The sequence below is a fragment of the Esox lucius genome, chromosome 3, assembly GCF_011004845.1.
Source record: "Esox lucius isolate fEsoLuc1 chromosome 3, fEsoLuc1.pri, whole genome shotgun sequence".
NCBI classification, from domain to species: domain Eukaryota; kingdom Metazoa; phylum Chordata; class Actinopteri; order Esociformes; family Esocidae; genus Esox; species Esox lucius.
In genome coordinates, this window is record NC_047571.1 from 35,897,162 (window position 1) to 35,920,976 (window position 23,815).

Below are 23,815 nucleotides of genomic sequence, written 5' to 3' on the forward strand. Positions count from 1 at the left end.
CTTTAAGCTAAGAGTGCAGGTTTATAACCCTCTTAATATAAAAGTAATTTAAAAGTAATTCAAAGTAATCAGACTATGTTACTGAGTTTGAGTAATCAATAAGTTAAGTTACTGATTACGAGTGTGGACACGTAACTTTTAAAAAGTTACCTACCCAACCCTGCCTATCCTACAGTGATGGTTATCTACAACAGTGATGTCATTCACTACAGTGATGGTGATCAACTACACTGATGTCATTTACTACAGTGATGGTTATCTACTACAGTGATGTCATTTTCTCCAGTGATGTTATCAACTACAGTGATGTCATTTTCTACAGTGATGGTTATCTACTACACTGGTGATTATCTACTACTGTCATTATTATCTACAATAGTTATGGTTACATTCCACAGTGATGGTTATCAACTACTGTGATTATCTTCTACAATAGTGATGGTTATCTACCACAGTTATATTTATCTACAAAAGTAATGTTATCTTCTACAGCTACACTTATTTTCTATAATGGTAATATTTACTACAGTGATATTGTCTTCTATATTGATGGTTATCTACCACAGTTACAGTTGTCCTCAACGGTTGCATACCCTTGGATAATTGGTAATATACAGTGGATACAAAAAGTCTACACACCCCTGTTAAAATACCTGGTTCTTGTGATGTAAAATAATGAGACAAAGATAAATCATGTCAGAACTTTTTCCACCTTTGATGTGACCTATAACATGAACAATTCAATTGAAAAACAAACTGAAATATTTGAAGGGGAAAAAAATAAATAAAATAAAACACTCATAAAAACCTGGTTGCATAAGTGTGCACACCCTTAAACTAAATACTTAAATATGTTGAAGAACCCTTTGACTTTATTAAAGCATTCAATCTTTTTGGATTGGAGTTTATTAGCATGGCACATCTTGACATGGCAATATTTGCCCACTCTTCTTTGCAAAAGCACTCCAAATCTGTCAGATTGCAAGGACATCTCCTGTGCACAGCCCTCTTCAGATCATCACACAGATGTTCAATTGGATTCAGGTCTGGGCTCTGGCTGGGCCATTCCAAAACGTTAATCTTCTTCTGGTGAAGCCATGCTTTTGTGGATTTGGATGTGTGCTTTGGGTCGTTGTCATGCTGAAAGCTGAACTTCTTCTTCATCTTCAGCTTTTTAATGGATGCCTGAAGGTTTTGTTCCAAAATTGCCTGGTATTTGGAACTGTTCATAAATCCCTCCACCCTGACTAAGGCCCCGGTTCCAGCGGAGGTAAAACAGCCCCGAAGTATGATGCTGCCACCACCATGTTTCATGGTGGATATGGTGTTCTTTGGTTGATGTGCAGTGTTGTTTTTGCACCACACATAACTTTTGGAATTATGGCTCTATTATGGTAATGTCTCTGTTGTGCCATATTTTCTCCACTTGAAGATGACTGTCTTCACTGTGTTCCATGGTATATCTAATGCTTTGGAAATTATTTTGTACCCTTCTCCTGACTTATATCTTTCAACAATGAGATCCCTCTGATGTTTTGGAAGGTCTCTGTGGACCATGGCATTTGCTCTGAGATGCAACTAAGAAAATGTCAGGAAAATTCTACAAGAACAGCTGAACTTTATTTGTGATTAATCAGAGTCACTTTAAATGATGGCAGGTGTGTAATGACTTCTATTTAACCTGAGTTTGAATGTGATTGGTTAATTCTGAACACAGCCACATCCCCAGTTATAAGGGGTTGTGCACACTTATGCAACCAGGTTATTGTAAGGTTTTTATTTTTCATTTTTCCCTCTTGAAGATTTCAGTTTGTTTTTCAATTGAATTGTTCACATTATAGGTCACATTAAAAGTGGAAAAAGTTCTGACATGATTTATCTCTTTTACATCACAATAACCTAGCATTTTAACAGGGGTGTGTAGACTTTTTATATCTACTGTATTTACCATTTGTAAAGAAAACATGAGTGAGCAGGCTAAACACGTCTTTTATTTCTTATGGGATTCACATTCAACTGTAGGTCATAACAGAATGGCACAATCATAAAACATGGCAAAAAAGAAAAAGATTCACTGACCCCTGTTCAAAAGTCTGCATACCCTTTCTTCTTAATACTGCATATTACCCCTTTAGCATCAATGACAGTGTGCAGTCTTTTGTAATAGTTGTCTATGAGGCCCCGAATACTTGCAGTTGGTATAGCTGCCCATTCGTCTTGACCAAATGCCTCCAGGTCATGTAAACCTCCTGAGGTTACCTGTGGGTTTTGCTTTGTATTCCGAACAATTCTTCTGGCAGTTTTGGCTGAAATATTTCTTTGTTTACCTGACCTTGGCTTGGTATCAAGAGATCCCTGAATTTTCCACTTCTGAATAAGTGATTGAACAGTACTGACTGGCATTTGCAAGGCTTTGGATATCTTTTTATATCCTTTTCCATCTTTAAAAGGCCAAATATTCAAGGGTATGTAATTTCTCAGGCCCGTTTGTATGATTTCTGTTATCGTTATGATTTAAAAAGGAGCCAAACAAGTATTTGATAACAAATGGATTCATATGATCACTCTCCTTAAATAATAAAATATAGCGGATAGTGCAAATTTTCAAAATCAATGCCAAAGTTTCATCAGTATGCAAACGTATGAGCACAACTGTATATTTATCTGCAACAGAGATGTTATCTTCTACAGTGATGTTATTAGTTACAGTTATATTATCTTCTACAGTGATGTCGTTTACTACAGTGATGGTTATTTACAACTGCAATGGTTATCGTCTCCAGTGGTGGTTTTCTTCTACAGTGATACCTTCTACAGTGATACCTATTTTCTACAGTGATGTCACCTACTACATTGTTATCATCTTCTACAATGATGTCTTCTACTACAGTTCAGTTTTGTAATATTCTGCAGTGATGTTATCTTCTGCAGTAATGGTTATCTTTTACTTCTACTACTAATCAGAGAGATGAGAGGACTAGACTCACGGGAAAATCTGGTGCTGGGCCTCTCTTCATCCTCTTTGGCAGCTGGACAGAGATAGAATAGACAGAAAGAGAAAGAAAGAGGAAAGAGAATAAAAGAAGATAAAGAGAAGAAGAAGTGAGAGTTCAAGATAAGAGTAAAAATTAGTGGGAAAGAATGAAAGGAGAGAAAAACAGAAAAATCCAAATTACTAATAAACATTAAATATTTTGAAGATGTTTGCTATTACTATCACATTCCAATTGTGATTATTCTTAAGGTGCATGGTATCACTGACCTGTACTGTTGCTGACAACCACTGAATGATTCTGCTGTTCTATACTGCACTCCATGCAACAATCTGAAACTGAATGATTCTGCTGTTCTATACTTCACTCCATGCAACAATCTGAAACTGAATGATTCTGCTGTTCTATACTTCACTCCATACAACAATTTGAAACTGAATGATTCTGCTGTTCTATACTTCACTCCATACAACAATCTGGAACTGAATTATTCTGCTATTCTTACCTTCCCTCCATACTTCAGTCTGAAACTGAATTAATCCGTTATTCTTACCTTCCCTCCATACTTCAGTCTGAAACTGAATTAATCCGTTATTCTTACCTTCCCTCCATACTTCAGTCTGAAACTGAATTAATCCGCTATGCTAACCTTCCCTCCATACTTCAGTCTGAAACTGAATTAATCCGTTATTCTTACCTTCCCTCCATACTTCAGTCTGAAACTGAATTAATCCGTTATTCTTACCTTCCCTCCATACTTCAGTCTGAAACTGAATTAATCCGCTATGCTAACCTTCCCTCCATACTTCAGTCTGAAACTGAATGATTCTGCTGTTCTATTCTTCTCACCGAACTACAATCTGAGAGAGTCACTGTTGCAGTTGTTGGGGGTGACATAAAAAGTAGAGGGTTTTTGAACATTTCAGTTGTCAGCAAATGGGTCACCTCAAACAAAACAGAACATCAAATCCAAATTCTGGGACCAATCTCACGGTTCAGAACATATACTATTTTACAGGTCATCAGAGATTACATATTAAACTGATCAATGGATTGCAGTTACATAATAAACTGACCAATATATTGTAGTTACATGTTAAACAGACTAATAGATTGTAGTTACATGTTTAATTAACCAATAGATTGTGGTAAAATATTATACTAAATGACCTATTAACCATGACAGAAAAGTAATACCTTGCATAGCAAGACAATAGTTATATAATATATGTTACAATATTAATAGCCTACACATATAATTGTATTAGATGATACGAGGATACTCAGAGGAATAGATACATAGTTATTCCAGTAGTACTCACATGGGTATAGTAACGACTTAGTAAAAGGTTGTGGTCTATGCCTGCTCCTCTGCCTTATTTTCCCCATGTCATTCACCTGAGCTGTGATTAACCACATGACACACGACACTCATGCCTCCGTGAGTCTAATGCTGCCGGGTAAATCCCACTGACGGGAGTCTGGAGTTCCACAGATATGTTCTTACTGTAGTTGATTAGTAATGAGTTCTACAGCTGTCAATCACAGTATTCATATGTTCTTACTGTAGTTGTTTAGTAATGAGTTCTACAGCTGTCAATCACAGTATTCATATGTTCTTACTGTAGTTGTTTAGTAATGAGTTCTACAGCTGTCAATCACAGTATTCATATGTTCTTATTGTAATTGTTTAGTAATGAGTTCTACAGCTGTCAATCAAAGTATTTCTTGTGTGTATATGGTTTGAATATTGTTGTATAAGGGTTGTATATGGTTGTACACAGATGAGCCAACATTATGACCACTCACAGGTGAAGCAGATAACATTGATCATCTATTAACAAGGGCAAATGTTAAGGTCTGGGTAGATTAGATGGAAAGAAAACAATCAGTTGTCATAGTCAATGTGTTGGATGGAGGAGAAATGGACAGGAATAAAGACCTGAGCGACTTTGACAAGGGCCAAATTGTTATGTTCAGACGACTGGGTCAGAGCATCTCTGAAACGACAAGGTTTGTGGGGTGCTCCTGGTCAGCATTGGTGAGTACCTACTGACAGTGGTCCGAAGAGTGACAAACCACAAACCGGCGCCCAACACTCATCGATGTGCAAGGGCAACAAAGACTCAGTGGAATGATGAGTCACGTTTTCTTTTACATCACGTGGACGGCTGTGTATGTGTGCGCTATTTACCTGAGGAAGTGATGGCATTGGGACGCACTGACGACAAGTTGGTGGAGGGAGTGTGATGCCCTGAGCAATGTTCTGCTGGAAAACCCTGGGTCTGGGCATTCATGTGGATGTCAATTTGACACATGCCACCTACCTAAACATCGTTGCAGACCAGGTGCACCCCTTCATGGCAATGGTATTCCCTGATGGCAGTGGCCTCTTTCTGCAGGATAATGCACCCTGCCACACTGCACACTTTGTTTGGGAACATGATGAACATTTCAAGGTGTTGACTTGGTCTCCAAATTCCTCAGATCTCAATCCAATTGAGCATCTGTGGGATGTGCTGGACCAACAAGTCTGATTCACGGCGGCACCACCTTGCAACTTACAGGAATTGAAGTATCTGCTTCTAATGTCTTGGTGCCAGATACCACAGGACACCTTCAGGGGTCTTGTAGAGTCCATGCCACAGCGGGTCGGTGCTGTTTTGGCAGCACGCGGAGGACCAACAGCATACTAGGCAGGTAGTCATAATGTTTTGGCTCATCAGTGTATATTGTTTGTATATGCTTAGCATAAGAGCAGACATGCATACTTGAAAGTTGTGTAAATATCCAAACACTACAAGTGGATTAGGTGTTTAGGGTCAGATTACATCCTGCATATAGACAGAATGAGCTGACAGTAGGGAAAGTACTGTGCCTGAAAAGGGAGTTTACATTTCATTAATCGAAAGGAGTCTTCTACTCCTGGTTTAAGGGCTGCTCTGTAGTGTAGTCCTGGCAGTGTGGGTATTTGATAAGAACTAACTTAAATGACATGTGTTAAGATAACACTGATGAGTCAGCTTTGTCATCTTCATCCCTCCTTTGCTCTGCCCTGCCTCTTCAGATAGGTTCCTGATAAAGGATTTTACGACTATAATGAGACAAGGAGGTCCCAGGCAGATGATTAAAGGAGACATTTTGTAGTATTACAATAACGGTTATTTTTTTTCATTTATACTTTCATCGTGATTTTTTTTAAATAAAATCAAGTCGATAAAACAATAATGACATTTACTTTCACAACCTGTTTTCTTCATATTAACCAAGGGCGTTAATAATCCTGGAGGACAATATACAGTATAAAAAAATATATATACACACACACATATATATATATACACACATATAAACATATATGCACACATAGAAATATTTATATACATAGAAATATATATGCACACATAAATATATATACACACATATAAACATATATATACACACATGTAAATAGAGAGAGCTGTGTCCAGCTCCATGGTGCATAAGAACAACTCTTAGCCGTGGTATATTGTGCCTACCATACCCCCCTTATTGCTAATCTCTTTAGTCAGAAGGTAACTAGTTATAATACCCTGTAATAGTCCTTTTTACCATTAATCAGTACATTGATCCTACAGATATAGGTCACCATAATTACAGTAATGCCATTTTGATTCGGTCATACAGGAGGAATCAGCCTGTACACTACTAAAGCAAGAAACTTTAGCAATGTCATCATATTTCCACCCTCTATAATTTCAATGTAATTTCAATGAATCTGTCCAGAATCCCCTTCAAAGTCACCCATTCTGCTTTGTACCATCAATAAGTCTGTTACATTAATAAAGCTAGTATCGAATAGTAGATTTTTCTATGCACTTACACACAGATGCTGTTCCTCCCTCCTGCCCACTTTCTCTCTCCTTACTTCATCCTGTTGTAATGCAAATAAACTTGTTTGTCTCTCTCCTTACTCACCTATAGTAACGTTTAATCCGTCGATGCTGACAAATGCTTTCCTGTTTTTCTTGAAGCTATCCTCAGATGATTTATACCTTTCTGTGCCTTTATGTTCGGTTTCTTCCCCCTGGGTCTTTACTTTAGTCATAGTGTCAGGGTCCATGATCTTCCAAATGTCTGTCCTTCAGTACGGTTTTCTAACATTTGTCTAAAGGTCTGATATTCAGTAAAGTATTTAAAACAAAAAGAAAATCAGTCATTTAGTAAGTTTTCATGTTCCAGGGTCAGGGTCCAGGGTCTTCTACGATATGAGATAATAATATTTGCTCGGTGCCTCTATTTTCTCTCTTCTGAGTTTATAATTTTCTAGACTCTTTTCACCCTCTTGTGTTTCTCAGAGGAAAGTGGGGGGAGATTTCTTGAAGACATTTTATTTATATAAAGCCCTGTTACAAAAAACTTGTAATGCAAACGCCAAGGAGATATCCTTAATTTGCTCCCACCTTGTGGAAGTTGAGCTACATAGTTGAATTACAGCAACACCAGTTTGCAATCAAAACTATAGAAAATGTGGCTTATCTATTTAAAATATATTTAAATAGATATGGAGATGGTAAAATGATTTCCTTCTATATTCAGTGCTTATTTTCTTGCTTGAACAAACATTTTGAGAACTGACAGTCACTAACCAGGAGATGACAAAGGTATATTTCTTTGATTGTTTGTTTGAGGAGAGGTGCTAGCATGCTAGTGACATCAGTGGAGGAGAATAGTGCAGTTTTCCATTTGATCAATAGAAATGTAGCATTTCAGGATGTTTTGTATGTATCCAAAATAATTTCTGGTTAATAAGTGTTGTGAAACAGAATCATTATACTATTACTGCAGATATGTGTGTCAGTATAGATATATAAATGTTATTGTCAGTTAACTGTTTGCAAGCAAGACATATTTATTTATGTAATTTGGGTGGGGGGAGGGTGTTGAATGTAAAAAGTTCTCTCCACAAAAGTTCTCTCTTTCTCTTTAATCTGTGTATGAGCATGTTTAATTCCACACAGTGTTGGTGTTCCTTAATGTGTCAGAGTGTACATGCATCATCATCTGCACACATTTCTCCTGACATGACAAAAGGAATGTACATATCTACATCATTACAAGGTGACTGTTGTGTTTCTGTCCAAAGTCCAGGGCAGTCCATAAGAAGTTAGGGTGTGGTTTAACTCTCTGGGTAATAAGAAACTTGGAGGGATCTTTCATCTTATCATAGAAGTAGGGTGGACTGGTCAAAGAGTTGATATTTAACCACAGTTCTGTAATTAGTCAATATGAAATGATATTCCAAACAGCATGTTTACAATATATAAACCAAACATGTGTCTCATAGCTTTTAAAATCCTGTTACCAATGTAATGATGTCAGACCATGTAATACTGTCTTATACAATGGCTTTACAGCAAATCAGCGTTTGTCTTTCTTCTGTTTTACTCCAAACCTCACGGAATGAGTCTCTCAAATGTTCACAGCTCTTTATTCAAATGATTGATTCTTTAAAAAAAATCTAGTCGACCAGTAGAGCCTAGGAATTGACTGCTGCAAGAAATGCCATGATCGGAGACAGATGGTAGAGATGCTAGAGGTGGCAGATGTGGTAGAGATGGTAGATATGGTAGAGATGGCAGATACGGTAGAGATGGTAGATATGGTAGAGATGATAGAGATGGAAGAGATGTTAGAGATGTTAGAGATGGCAGAGATGGCAGATATGGTAGAGATGGTAGAGATGGCAGATATGGTAGAGATGGTAGAGGTGGCAGATATGGTAGAGATGGTAGAGGTGGCAGAGATAGTAGATATGGCATATATGGTAGAGATGGTAGAGATGTTAGAGATGTATATTGTTGTGGAAATTTCTATGCACAATGTATTCTAACTGAGTAAAGGACTGAGTCCCACTGTTAAGATAGGTACAGGAATGTGTGGGATCTGGTATTTGCATAGGGGACATCTATTGTCTGTCCAGATGGAGATCAATGGGTTTTAGGACAAGATAGGAGAAGATACAACAGGGGGCAGTAAGGTCAGTTGGCCCCTTTGGGTAAACACTACAGTAAACATTATGGCAGGAAGGATAAGGTGGGGGAAGATAGCATTTGACTTGTGTGATAGAACAAAGGGAAAGGTGTTTGATTGACATGAAACAGATGGCAGCATCTTACCACACCCCTTTTCCAATGTAATAAATACTGTCGAAATGATGTTTTTATTTAGAAACTATCCACTGTTACTTTGTAACCTGTATACTTTCTCCTTGCAAGCAAGATTAAAACCGTTTATTGCGCAATTGATTTCTCCTGTCTTACCTACCATTTTCATAGAACTATTTGGAATTTAGAAATTGCCATCACAATATATGTTAGAGATGGCAGACATGGTAGAGATGGTAGATATGATAGAGATGGTAGAGATGGCAGATATGGTAGAGATGGTAGATATGGTAGAGATGGTAGAGATGTTTACTTAAAACAATAAAAATTAAAAAAAATCAGTAGGCTACACTACCAGTGGAGGGTTTGGAAATGTTTGACTGTTGCTCAGTAAAATAGAGATGATGCTACTTATCATACAACGGCACTTCTGAAATAAGACAGTACTCATTTAGAATGCATAAGGCTTTAAGAACAAGAAACCAGGCAAGCCTAGTTCAGCCAGCCCGCAATAGAGAAAGCTTCCATCTTGAGATTCAAACCAGAATCGCCCACGTGAAAGGCTGTGTTGCTTACCACTACAACACAGAGCTGTATATTTGCCAGCAGTCAGAATAGCCTCTTGTCTATATTAACACCCGGCATCTGTATATCCTGAACAAATCCTCTTTTGCCACTGGCCGTTTTAATAGTTAATTGGCCATTTGTGAATGACATGATACAGTTAAACTGATTAATATTTCTTACTAAGTTTACCTCCACCACAAATAGCGTCTATGTCAGGTGCTGTAACGGAAGTAGGTCACTCTGGATAAGAGCATCAGCTGAATGACTAAACAGTAAATGTGTCAGGTGAAGTGGAGGAACTCTTTGTTCCCCTACAGTCTTCCCAGATGAGACCTGTGATATGAGAACTGAGTGCATGTGTGCATGTGAGAGACCCAGGCCAGGTCCCCTGGTAGGGGAGAGGAAACTCTGCATGTGGTCTCATGGTGACGAACTCATGGTAACAACACAACAAACGATATTACAGAACCCAGCCAGGGAGACCCAGCCAGGGAGACCCAGCCATCTCTCAGGGGAGGGAAATGGAGAGAGAGAATTAGGAAGGCTGTACTGGTTCTTACCAGTTGTTACTGGCCCCACTGTCTGTGAAAATCCTTATTCCTTCACCTCTTTCTTTCGCCTACATCCGCCTACTGATCTCTGGGTGTCCTACAAACTGTCCTCTTGACCCTTCTCCAGACCACCTCTCCAGACCACCTCTCCAGACCATTTCTCCAGACCACCTTTTACCTTACCTTACTTTCCTCATCATCTCCTCCCTGTCCACTGGCTGTGTTTCCTCTGACTTCAAGTCAGCTTATTGACCCCCTCCTCAAGAAACCAACACTTAATCGCTCTAATGTCCAAAACTACAGACTGTGTCCTTTCTTCCTTTTTATTTCAAAAACGCTTGAGTGTGCTGTTTCTAAACAACTCTCTTCTTATCTGTCCCAGAACAACCTTCTGGACCCTACTGAAAGAGTCCCTACAAATCTTCAGAAAATGGCTGAAAACCTACCTCTTTGATGAGTATCTAAATTAACTTGTGTATCCCCAAACCCCACGACCCAAAAAAGAATACACTGATCAGCCATAACATTATGACCACATGCCAAATATTGTGTAGGTCCCCCTTTTGCCGCCAAAACAGCCCTGACCTGTCGAGACATGGAGTCCACAAGACCTCTGAAGGTGTGCTGTGGTGTCTGGCACCAAGATGTTAACAGTAGATCCTATAACTCCTGTAAGTTGCGAGGTGGGATCTCCATGGATCTGACCTGTTTGTTCAGCACATCCCACAGATGCACGTTTGGATTGAGATCTGGGGATCACAGCTTGTTGTTGTGTTCCTCAAATCATCCCTGAACCATTTTTGCTTTGTGGCAGGGCGCATTATCCTGCTGAAAGAGGCCAATGCCATCAGGGAATACCGTTGCCATGAAAGGGTGCACATGGTCGGCAACAATGCTTAGGTAGGTGATACGTGTCAAAATAATTCACATGAATGGCAGAACCCAAGGATTCCCAGCAGAACATTGCCCAATGCATTACTCTGCCTCCGCCTTCTTCCCATAGTGCATCCTGGTGCCATGTGTTCTCCAGGTAAGTGGCGCACACACACCCAGCCATCCATGTGATGTAAAAGAGAATGTGATTCATCAAACCAGGTCACCATCTTCCATTGCTCTGTGTTCCAGTTCTGATGCTCATGTGTCCATTGTAGGCACTTTTGGCAGTGGACAGGCGCCAGCATGGGCACCCTGACTGGTCTGTGGCAATGCAGCCCCATACGTAACAAACTGTGATACACTTTGTGTTCTAACCTTTTCATCAATTTGAGCCACAGTAGCTTGACTGTTGGATTGGACCACACGGGCCAGCCTTCGCTCCCCACGTGCATCACAGAGCCGTGGCCTCCCATAACCGTGTCACTGGTTCACTGCTTTTCCTTCCTTGGACCACTTTTGGTAGGTACTGACCACTGCAGACCGGGAACACCCCACAAGGGCTGCAGTTTTGGAGATGATCTGACCCAGTCATCTAGCCATCACAATTTGACCCTTGACATGCCCAGTGACATCCACTAATCTCATGCCCAGTGACATCCACTAACCTCATGCCCAATGACATCCACTAACCTCACGCCCAATGACATCCACTAACCTCATGCCCAGTGACATCCACTAACCTCATGCCCAGTGACATAAAAATGATATGTTCAACTTCTTTTTTAAGTTCATTCAAGTATAAATTGTTATTTGGGTAAATAAAAATATATCTGGAACTTGTTACAAAATAGCTGTATTTTAGGCTACTAAACACAATTCTTAATGAGACATCAAATGACATCAAATGGAATTACATGTAACAATTAGATTTTAATTGTACAGTTTCCTAAATTAAAAATGTACTGAAAGTCAAAGATGACAAAACACACCAAAACCAATTTTTAAGCAGTTTTAGTAACCCCTTCAAATAATAATCTTAATCAGGATCTGGTCTCCCATCCAGGAACAGACTAGCACTGACCATGCAAACTGACAATTCAAACAAGTAGTGGGATGCAGACTGCTATGCTGCGGTGCTGGTAAAATAAATGTTTGAAAGCATCATCACTACAAGGCCAAACTGCCACATAGATTTCATACAGACGGTGTATGTGATTAACAATGTTTTCTCAGTGGGAGTTACACATAGTTGAACAGCGAAAACACATTGCTATATCCAGAAAATATCCAGAGGCGTTAACCAACAGATGACGTTATCTTTTGGACGGGGCAACAGAAAGAATTGTTCATTCAAAGACCACAAACACGGACCAATCTTTGTCTTTTCTTATATAGTGTTATTATGGATAGAGTTACTAAATATGATATATTAATATGGATAGTGTTACTAAATATTATATATTAATATGGATAGTGTTACTTAATATTATATGTTAATATGGATAGAGTTACTTAATATTATGAATTAATATGGATAGTGTTACTAAATATGATATATTAATATGGATAGTGTTACTTAATATTATAAATTAATATGGATAGTGTTACTAAATATTATATATTAATATGGATAGTGTTACTTAATATTATATATTAATATGGATACTGTTACTTAATATTATATGTTAATATGGATACTGTTACTTAATATGATATATTAATATGGATACTGTTACTTAAAATTATATATTAATATGGATAGTGTTACTTAATATTATATATTAATATGGATAGTGTTACTTCACATTATATGTTAATATGGATAGTGTTACTTAATATTATATGTTAATGTGGCTAGTGTTACTTAATATTATATATTAATATGGATAGTGTTACTTAATATTATATGTTAATATGGATACTGTTACTTAATATTATATATTAATATGGATAGTGTTACTTAATATTATATATTAATGCGGATAGTGTTAGTTAATATTATATATTAATATGGACAGTGTTAATTCATATTATATATTAATATGGATACTGTTACTTCACATTATATGTTAATATGGATAGTGTTACTTAATAGTATATGTTAATATGGATAGTGTTACTTAATATTATATGTTAATATGGATAGTGTTACTTAATAGTATATGTTAATATGGATAGTTTTACTTCACATTATAGTATATGTTAATATGGATAGTGTTACTTAATATTATATGTTAATGTGGCTAGTGTTACTTAATATTGTATATTAATATGGATAGTGTTACCTAATATTATATGTTAATATGGATAGTGTTACCTAATATTATATGTTAATATGGATAGTGTTACTTAATATTATATATTAATATGGATAGTGTTACTTAATATTATACACTCACATAAAGGATTATTAGGAACACCTGTTCAATTTCTCATTAATGCAATTATCTAATCAACCAATCACATGGCAGTTGCTTCAATGCATTTAGGGGTGTGGTCCTGGTCAAGACAATCTCCTGAACTCCAAACTGAATGTCAGAATGGGAAAGAAAGGTGATTTAAGCAATTGTGAGCGTGGCATGGTTGTTGGGGCCAGACGGGCCAGTCTGAGTATTTCACAATCTGCTCATTAACTGGGATTTTCACGCACAACCATTTCTAGGGTTTACAAAGAATGGTGTGAAAAGGGAAAAACATCCAGTATGCGACAGTCCTGTGGGCGAAAATACCTTGTTGATGCTAGAGTTCAGAGGAGAATGGGCCGACTGATTCAAGCTGATAGAAGAGCAACTTTGACTGAAATAACCACTTGTTACAACCAAAGTATGCAGCAAAGCATTTGTGAAGCCACAACACGCACAACCTTGAGGCGGATGGGCTACAACAGCAGAAGACCCCACCGGGTACCACTCATCTCCACTACGAATAGGAAAAATAGGCTACAATTTGCACGAGCTCACCAAAATTGAACAGTAGAAGACTGGAATAATGTTGCCTAGAGTCAGAATTTGGCATGAACAGAATGAGAACACGGATCCATCATGCCTTGTTACCACTGTGCAGGCTGGTGGTGGTGGTGTAATGGTGTGGGGGATGTTTTCTTGGCACACTTTAGGCCCCTTAGTGCCAATTGGGCATCGTTTAAATGCCACGGCCTACCTGAGCATTGTTTCTGACCATGTCCATCCATTTATGACCACCATGTACCCATCCTCTGATGGCTACTTCCAGCAGGATAATGCACCATGTCACAAAGCTCGAATCATTTCAAATTGGTTTCTTGAACATGACAATGAGTTCACTGTACTGAAATGGCCCCCACAGTCACCAGATCTCAACCCAATAGAGCATCTTTGGGATGTGGTGGAACTGGAGCTTCGTGCCCTGGATGAGCATCCCACAAATCTCCATCAACTGCAAGATGCTATCCTATCAATATGGGCCAACATTTCTAAAGAATGCTTTCAGCACCTTGATGAATCAATGCCACATAGAATTAAGGCAATTCTGAAGGCGAAAGGAGGTCAAACACAGTATTAGTATGGTGTTCCTAATAATCTTTTAGGTGAGTGTATGTCAATGTGGATAGTGTTACTTAACATATGTTAGCATGGACAGTGTTACATAATATTATATGTTAATGAATAGTGTATGCTACTATGATATCTTTATTTGTGTTTTAAGTCTGGTTTTAAACTCATCAGCAGATATTATGTTGTTGTGTAATCACACCCATCTGGTTGAAGAGTGGTTGGAGTAGTTTGCCCAGTAACTGATAGGTCCCTGGTTTGAATCCCAATGTTAAAAACATGAAATATCAGTTGTTTTCTTGAGCAAAGCACATATTTCTTATTGCAATATTCATATAAATCACAGATTAGCATTTTCTGGAAATTAAATGTAAACACACTAGGCTTCTGTTAAAAGTTACTCTGCTGAAGTTGTCTGGTACAAACAAATTGTTAATGTCAGTTGTTTTGAAACACACATATTTTCACCCAGTTGTGTCTGCTCATAAACTGTCTTTATGTTAATGTGTTTTCTGAAACACAGACACAGCGTTGAGAGGTTCACATCACAAACTGATACATCAAATGGTAGTTGAGACATTCACCATTCAGGTTTCTCTTCAAAGCCTCCTTCTGCCCATTCATGTGGATGAATTAAAAGAACATGATTCCCCTACAGTACCCAGGGTATCTATCTCCCTCCCTCACCCCCACACCCCCTCACCCCCACATCTCCCACTCTCTCTCTATCCACCTCTTTCTCTCATACAGATAGGTATTAATGTCTTTTTGTTATCCCATTCAGAATATTCCTGTAAAAAAAATTACGCTCCACTCAATGGACTTGTACCAAAAATGTGTTTTTAGAGAATAGAGACAGACACTGAACAACAAACATTGAAGATTTTATATATATATATATATATATATATATATATATATATATATATATATACTGAATGTCAGATTAGTTCCAATTTATTATATTCTATGAACTTATATTACCTTGTTATTACATTATGTTGCATGATATTACAGAATATTACATTATTTTATATTGCATCTGCATATAATGTGCAAATACTAGCCAGCAACAAGTTTCAGGCAGTTTCGATTATTCTCATGTTCATGTTGTTGTGTCCTCGTTATGACATCATATAAAGACTCACCTTTGAACTCAGAGGTCTCCAGAGTATTCAGTGAAGTTTTCAGCATGACCCTTCTGCCACTGGAATCTGTTGCGACCTGTCCCGTGGACTGTGAATGAGTCATTCCTGGCCGTCCCTTCTGGTCTAATGAGGAGGTAGTGGGGTACACACTCCTCTTCTTCCCCCGGTCAGACCCGGGTTCCTCTGGTTCAGAACCCACTTTGACCATTGCGTGTCTGCTTCGTCTAGTCAGGGCAGATGTCACAGAGCCCATAGTGGTGGTTTCAAGACTCCGTCCTGAGATTAGAGCAGTAAGTCTTCAAGAGGTCACAAAGCACATAGCATCTTAAAAAATTTGAATGATCAGGGCAGTGATTCTTCAAAAGCGTAAAGTGCAGTAAAGGAATAAAGTTAAAGCATTTCCCCGTCAGGTCTTCCAGCTGCTTTCAGGGAAATATACTTGTTCCAGCTACTAAATCCCACTGGAGGGAGGAAGAGGGAACTTCATCTTTTAATTGAATGCGTTGTTGCTTCATCGGTTTCCCTCCTTTACTACTCCGCAGACAGGAGCAGACAAGTTCATGTGGTGTGAAATTACCAGGGCATGCCAGTAGAGCAGAACAGTTTTGGGGATTTTCGTCATCGTCACTCAATACGTTCCTTCTCTGATCTACCTCTCCTGTGTTCTCCTCTCGTCATCCTCTCCTCTCCTTTCTGAGCGCATCCTGTCTGTCACCAGGGGATGGCGTCACACAGAGAAAGTTGCTTTGCCAAACATACAGGAGTCTCGAGAGCAAAGATCCTGGAAAACAAGCTCTGTAATGACTCTGTTGCAGTTTATTAATACCACAGGAAACCAAGTGCCCTGGATGACATGGGTAACACACAGCTTTGCAGGATAAAGGCTTTTCTAATGATCCTAACATATATAAATGCTTTAATTCAATACTAAAACATGTAAAGCTGATTCTCTTGAATGTTTTTGCATTCATGTACAAAAAACGTATGTTCTCAGTAGGTTTTGTTCAAATTAATTGAAGTGCTGTCAAAAAGTAATTTAATTTAAATGGAGCAACTTAAAATCAGCTGTCAAAATAGTGCTTGTTTAACATTTATATTCTATTTCACAATCTATTCATCATTATCATGTAGAATGTAGATTTATGCCTATTGGCTGTGGGGTTGACTAACATAGGCTCCAAAAAGATGGCCTTGTCCACCTGCATCACTGTAATGTCAACATCAGAATATCTGACGAGTGGGAGAAGTCAGCAAATGTGTAGTTCCAAGGAACACCACCAGGTGGCATTAGTCAGATACACTGAGCTGTGTCAGAGAAACCCTTAAGTCCAATCACAAACAGCCCCTAAACCTTCAGTCCTTCAGTGACGTTTTGCACTGTCATATCCAAGTGTACTTGCAAGTGTACTAGCCCTGGCAAAGGTGATCAGAGTTAAAAAAATTCTGTAACCAGCTGCTCACCTCACAATGAGGTTAGATTTTGATACAGAAAAGTAGTTGTGTTGAGTAAATGTGACACACGCGACTGAAGTTATTCTAAAAAGGTGACCTCACTGTGTCTCAGACATGCAATGACCCACCAACATTTAAATGAGATTCAGGAGTGTATGTAAGCAGTTGGAAGACGATGCCCATGCTTTGTCTGTTTGAATGGGCTGGGATTGGTTTTCACTTTTATCAAAGTAGTTCATGTATTCATTATAGCTAAAGTGAAGACCCACTTCACATGTTGCGCGTTGCTTTTTGTTAACTTTGCAACTGTATCGAAGATAATTTTTTTATTGTTTTTGTTCATCTCAATCAGGGTGGAGAAATAAGCTGATCGAGCAGATGTGATTGCTTTTCGGTTTTGTAGTGTACTCTCCATCCAGGCTAAATTCTTCCAACTTGATGGAGTGCCACTTTCGTTCTAATTTTCTGGAGGCTTGCTTGAGTGCTCTAGTATTGTCTGTGTACCAGGGAGCAAGTTTCTTGTTGCGTATTTCCTTTGTTTTTAGTGGTGCAACTGTGTCTAATGTATTTCGCAGTTTTTAGTTTAGATTCATTTGATCGTTTACAGATTTATTTACTCTGTCGTTAATGAGCGAACTTATTTGTAGTCCGAGAATTTATAGTACGGCTTTTGAAACTCATTGTTTGCGGAGCAAGTGGATTTCTGGTTTTAACGGTAAATGTAATAAGACAGTGATCCGATAATCCAGGATTTTGGGGGTAAATTATTAGATCTACAATATCTATTTCTCGTGACAGGACTAAATCTAAGGTGTGATTGTGGCAAATGTGTTGGACCTGAGACATGTTGGATAAAACCCATTGAGTCAATTATGGCTTCAAAGGCTTTTTGAAGAGGATCATTGGACTTTTCCATATGAATATTGAAATCGCCAAAAATTTGAATACTGTCTGCCATGACTACAAGGTTAGACAAGAATTCTGAGTAAAACTTCAAATGAATGAAAACCAGTGATGTGTTTAAGAGTACATTTATATTTACTGTCATAAATATTAGCAACACCCCCTCCTTTTCGGGATGCACGAGGGATATGATCACTATTATAACCAGGAGGAGAGGCCTCATTTAAGGCAGTGAATTAATAAGGCTTTAGCCACGTTTCACATAAACCAATAACATCTAGTTTATGATCAGAGATTAATTAATTTACTGCAACTGCCTTTGGAGCAAGGGATCTAACATTTAGGAGTCCCATTTTGAGATGTGAGGTGATACCGTCATTTTTATCTGTTATTCCCCTTTAAAGGCCATATACACTTAACTTGCTTACAAATGTATTTGCTTAATTTGTATATTTAAAGGTCCCAGATTACAAAGTGAATGCAGATCCTGTAAACCTTTGTAAGGAACGAGGTGCCGGATCGAACAAGTTATAACAGAAGCACTGTGCTGAAATAACTGAGAAAAAGCCTCACGCTCATGCTGATAAATAAGATGAAAATTGAAATATAATGAAGACAATGCCTTAACAAATCAATAATTGTCATTACTGCCAAAACTGTTCTGTGCCCACATTATTAACTAATGGGAGTTACATTGAAAACCAAACACATCTCTTAAAATAATTCAAGCATTGCACCCAAGTCATAGAAAGGCCCAGCTAACTACATCATAACATCAACATCATCGGATCAACATTATAGTCATCAATACTAACGCACAGTTTCTGAAAAATGTGTATTCTTACCTTTCTGTTTAATGGTCATAAACACTCCACATAACAGCAATGGAGCTCTCGTCCTCTCTGGACTGTTTAGGTACCGAATGACCCACTTGTTCAAAAAATTAAAATAAATCTGATTGTCTTTCACACATTATTTCTAACGTTACCTCACAATCAGTATTCCACCACAGCTGGTAAAAACATGCCGTTTTGAAGGCCCTGTTACCACGTACACAATACATTACTATAGGCACTGTGTTTTTTATTAGAGATATTTTTGACCACTTTGTTGGTAAAACTGTCATGTGTTATACTTATTCAGAAACAATCAGATCTGTCAAATTATATGCATGTCCCAATAGATACCAGATAAGAGTTGCCAAGTCCCAGATCTAGATTTAATGTTTTATATTTATTCAGACACAATCAGATCTGTCAAATAATATGCATGTCCCAATATAAACCAGATAAGAGTCGCCAAGTCCCAGATCTAGATCTGTATGCCTTGGGTCCGGCACAAAATAAGCACTGCATGTTGGATGTTGTTGGAGGGTGTTTCAGATGTTTTCTGGAAATTGTGGAGACTTGAGAGTTCAACACGTGATTTTACTGACCTCCAATGGCAGTAGGGAATTACAACGTATTTACCATCACCTAGAACAGACCTGGGCAAGATAAGGCCCCCGGGCCGGATCCGGCCCGTTGAGTCATTCTATCCGGCCCGCGATAGATCCAAAACTTTTCAAATAATACAAAATATAAAATACCTGACGAAGTCCGCAGATTACGTTACTTTATTTACTGTTGCATATTTATTTATTTTCAAATTAAAAGTCCCTTGGCACTCCCAGTAATAAGTACAGTAGTATTATACTGTCTGTTTAAAATACCTTTAAGTTGAAACAAGGTATTTGCGTTGCTATGATACGTAGGGACCAGCACCACAATCCACGCGCGGAAGTTATCATTTGTACGTACTATACGCAATTGATGGCTTGCGATCTCTGGATATGAGCCTAAGAAAAGTTGATAACGAAAGCAGGGTATTTAAAAAATTATTGACAGGAAAATATTTATATGCAGATGTCGCAGGTAAAGCAACTTGCTTAATATGTTAAGCTAACGTCACAGTTTTTAAAGAGTACAATTTGCAGAGGCACTTCCTGAGCAAGCATGCAGCGAAATACAAAAACTGTCACCCGATGGTACAATTCAACAAGTCCAAGCGCAGATGCAGCCTCATTGATGAACATCTTGCAGCAGTACCGCACACTGCTTCAACAGAACCGCACACTGGTTCAACAGAAATGACTCCTGACTTCACCGCACTTGTCAACGCCCATACGAGGCTCTCCTGTTCATATTGAGTGAGTAGCCCTAAAAGTTTATTTCTTGGGACTGGGCTGCTGGAATCGCGGTCGTTAAAAGCACGTAGTACAAAAAATAAACTGTATGATGTTAGATGACGGCAATTATACCAACATTTTCTTTGAGTGAAAATCTTCAGAAGTGATTTCATAGACTTATGTCTGCCCTAATAACTATTATACCTATATAACTGTTATACACTATACCTTATGTAATGTAGCTTACTCTATTGAGTTGAAAGTTAAGTTTTAAGGCAAATATGTGTTGAAAATATTTCTGTTTAGTAATAACCCTAAAAAGGGATTTTCTAGGCCTTTGCCTGCCATAATAGTAGTTGTTAACAGAAAATAATTAAAAAAAACATTGTTAAAGTAAATTAAGTTCAATTATGAAAACGGTGTTGCTTGGAATGTAAATATGCATAAATATAATATGCAAGTTAACAGGTAGCTATGTTGTGTGTTTTTTAGGCATGTTGGTTAAAAAGGTAATCTGGCCCATGATGCTCTCTGGCATTTTCAGTCTGGCCCCCCAGTGAAAAATAATGACCACCCCTGATCTAGAACAATAAATCACTACTGACCCTATCCTAGAACAATCTATCATTGCTGACCCAAACCTAGAACAATCCATCATTACTGACCCTAATCCAGAACTTTCCATATTTACTGACCCAAACCTAGAACAGTCCATCATTACTGAGCCTAACCTAGAACAGTCCATCATTACGGACCATATCCTATAACAGTCTATTATTACTGACCATAACCTAGAACAATCCATCATTACTGACCCTAACCCAGAACAATCCATCATTACTGACCCAAATCCACAACTACCCATCTTTACAGAGTTCCTGTGGCCATAGGCAGTAAGAATATAAGTATCGATATCCAGATCTACCTGGACCAGTTTTGCTGTATCCCCATCCAAATGCCACCTTATTCTACTTTATGGTCTGATCAAAAAAGCTCCAAAAAACCCTGGAGAACAACAGAAATCACATACAGACCCTGGTCAGAAAAGCATACAGACCCTGGTCAGAAACCCCTACAATCCCTGGTCAGAAAAACATACAGACCCTGGTCAGAAACCCTTACAGACCCTGGTCAGAAAACCATACATACCCTGGTCAGAAAACCATACAGACCCTGGACAAAATACCATACAGACCCTGGTCAGAAACCCTTACATACCCTGGTCAGAAACCATACAGACCCTGGTCAGAAACCCTTACAGAACATGGTCAGAAAAACATACATACCATGGTCTGAAAAACATACAGATCCTGGTCAGAAAACCATACAGGCCCTGGTCAGAAAACCATACAGACCCTGGACAAAATACCATACAGACCCTGGTCAGAAACCCTTACAGACCCTGGTCAGAAACCCTTACAGACCCTGGTCAGAAACCCCTACAGACCCTGGTCAGAAACCCCTACAGACCCTGGTCAGAAACCCCTACAGACCCTGGTCAGAAAGCCTTACATACCCTGGTCAGAAACCATACAGATCCTGTTCAGAAACCCTTACAGATCCTGGTCAGAAAACCATACAGACCCTGTTCAGAAACCCTTACATACCCTGGTCAGAAACCATACAGATCCTGGTCAGAAACCCTTACAGAACATGGTCTGGAAACCCTTATAGATCCTGGTCAGAAACCCCTAAAGACCCTGGTCAGAAAAACATACATACCTTGGTCAAAAAAACATACAGATCCTGGTCAGAAAACCATACAGACCCTGGTCAGAAACCCCTACAGATACTGGTCAGAAACCCCTACATACCCTGGTCAGAAACCCCTACAGACCCTGGTCAGAAAGCCTTACATACCCTGATCAGAAACCATACAGACCCTGTTCAGAAACCCTTACAGATCCTGGTCAGAAACCATACAGACCTTGGTCAGAAACCATACAGACCCTGGTCAGAAACCCTTACAGAACATGGTCAGGAAACCCTTATAGATCCTGGTCAGAAACCCCTACAGACCCTGGTCAGAAACCCTTAAAGACCCTGGTCAGAAACCCCTACATACCCTGGTCAGAAACCCCTACAGATCCTGGTCAGAAACCCCTACAGACCCTGGTCAGAAAGCTCTACATACCCTGGTCAGAAACCCATACAGACCCTGGTCAGAAAGCCTTACAGATCCTGTTCAGAAACCCTTACATACTCTGATCAGAAACCATACAGACCCTGTTCAGAAACCCTTACAGATCCTGGTCAGAAACCATACAGACCCTGGTCAGAAACCATACAGATCCTGGTCAGAAACCCTTACAGAACATGGTCAGGAAACCCTTATAGATCCTGGTCAGAAACCCCTAAAGACCCTGGTCAGAAAAACATACATACCTTGGTCAAAAAAACATACAGATCCTGGTCAGAAAACCATACAGACCCTGGTCAGAAACCCCTACAGATACTGGTCAGAAACCCCTACATACCCTGGTCAGAAACCCCTACAGACCCTGGTCAGAAAGCCTTACATACCCTGATCAGAAACCATACAGACCCTGTTCAGAAACCCTTACAGATCCTGGTCAGAAACCATACAGACCTTGGTCAGAAACCATACAGACCCTGGTCAGAAACCCTTACAGAACATGGTCAGGAAACCCTTATAGATCCTGGTCAGAAACCCCTACAGACCCTGGTCAGAAACCCTTAAAGACCCTGGTCAGAAACCCCTACATACCCTGGTCAGAAACCCCTACAGATCCTGGTCAGAAACCCCTACAGACCCTGGTCAGAAAGCTCTACATACCCTGGTCAGAAACCCATACAGACCCTGGTCAGAAAGCCTTACATACCCTGGTCAGAAACCATACAGATCCTGTTCAGAAACCCTTACATACTCTGATCAGAAACCATACAGACCCTGTTCAGAAACCCTTACAGATCCTGGTCAGAAACCATACAGACCCTGGTCAGAAACCATACAGATCCTGTTCAGAAACCCTTACAGAACATGGTCAGGAAACCCTTATAGATCCTGGTCAGAAACCCCTACAGACCCTGGTCAGAAAACCCTACAGACCCTGATCAGAAACCCCTACAGACTCTCGTCAGAAACGCCTACAGACCCTGGTATTGGCTGGTTCTGCTCCAGACAGACCACACCCCTTGACCTGCTGGTGACTGGTTCTGCACCAGACAGACCACACCCCTCTGACTTGCTGGTGGCTGGTCTGGCACCAGACAGGCCACACCCCTCTGACCTGCTATCAGCTGGTTCTGTACCAGACAGGCCACACCCCTCTGACCTGCTATCAGCTGGTTCTGCACCAGACAGGCCACACCCCTCTGACTTGCTGGTGGCTGGTCTGGCACCAGACTGGTCTGGCACCAGTCTGGCAACCAGCCACCCCTCTGACCTGCTGGTGGCTGGTTCTGCACCAGACAGACCACACCCCTATGACCTGCTTTCAGATGGTTCTGCACCAGACAGG

At 39.4% G+C, this 23,815-nt stretch overlaps 1 protein-coding gene across 3 annotated transcripts in view; it reads right to left on the reverse strand.

Moving 5' to 3' along the window:
* Window positions 1-4,383, reverse strand: part of pde1cb (phosphodiesterase 1C, calmodulin-dependent b) — a 63,167-nt gene extending 58,784 nt beyond the window's left edge. For all 3 annotated transcript variants that reach the window (XM_034291595.1, XM_034291594.1, XM_034291593.1), the window contains exons 1-2: window positions 4,316-4,383; window positions 2,988-3,029 (exon numbers count right to left, since the gene is read on the reverse strand). In XM_034291595.1, the coding sequence (XP_034147486.1) occupies window positions 2,988-3,029; window positions 4,316-4,382 (109 nt within the window). In that variant the 5' untranslated portion in view covers window position 4,383. The remainder of the gene's footprint in view (window positions 1-2,987; window positions 3,030-4,315) is intronic.
* Window positions 4,384-23,815: the final 19,432 nt, after the last annotated feature.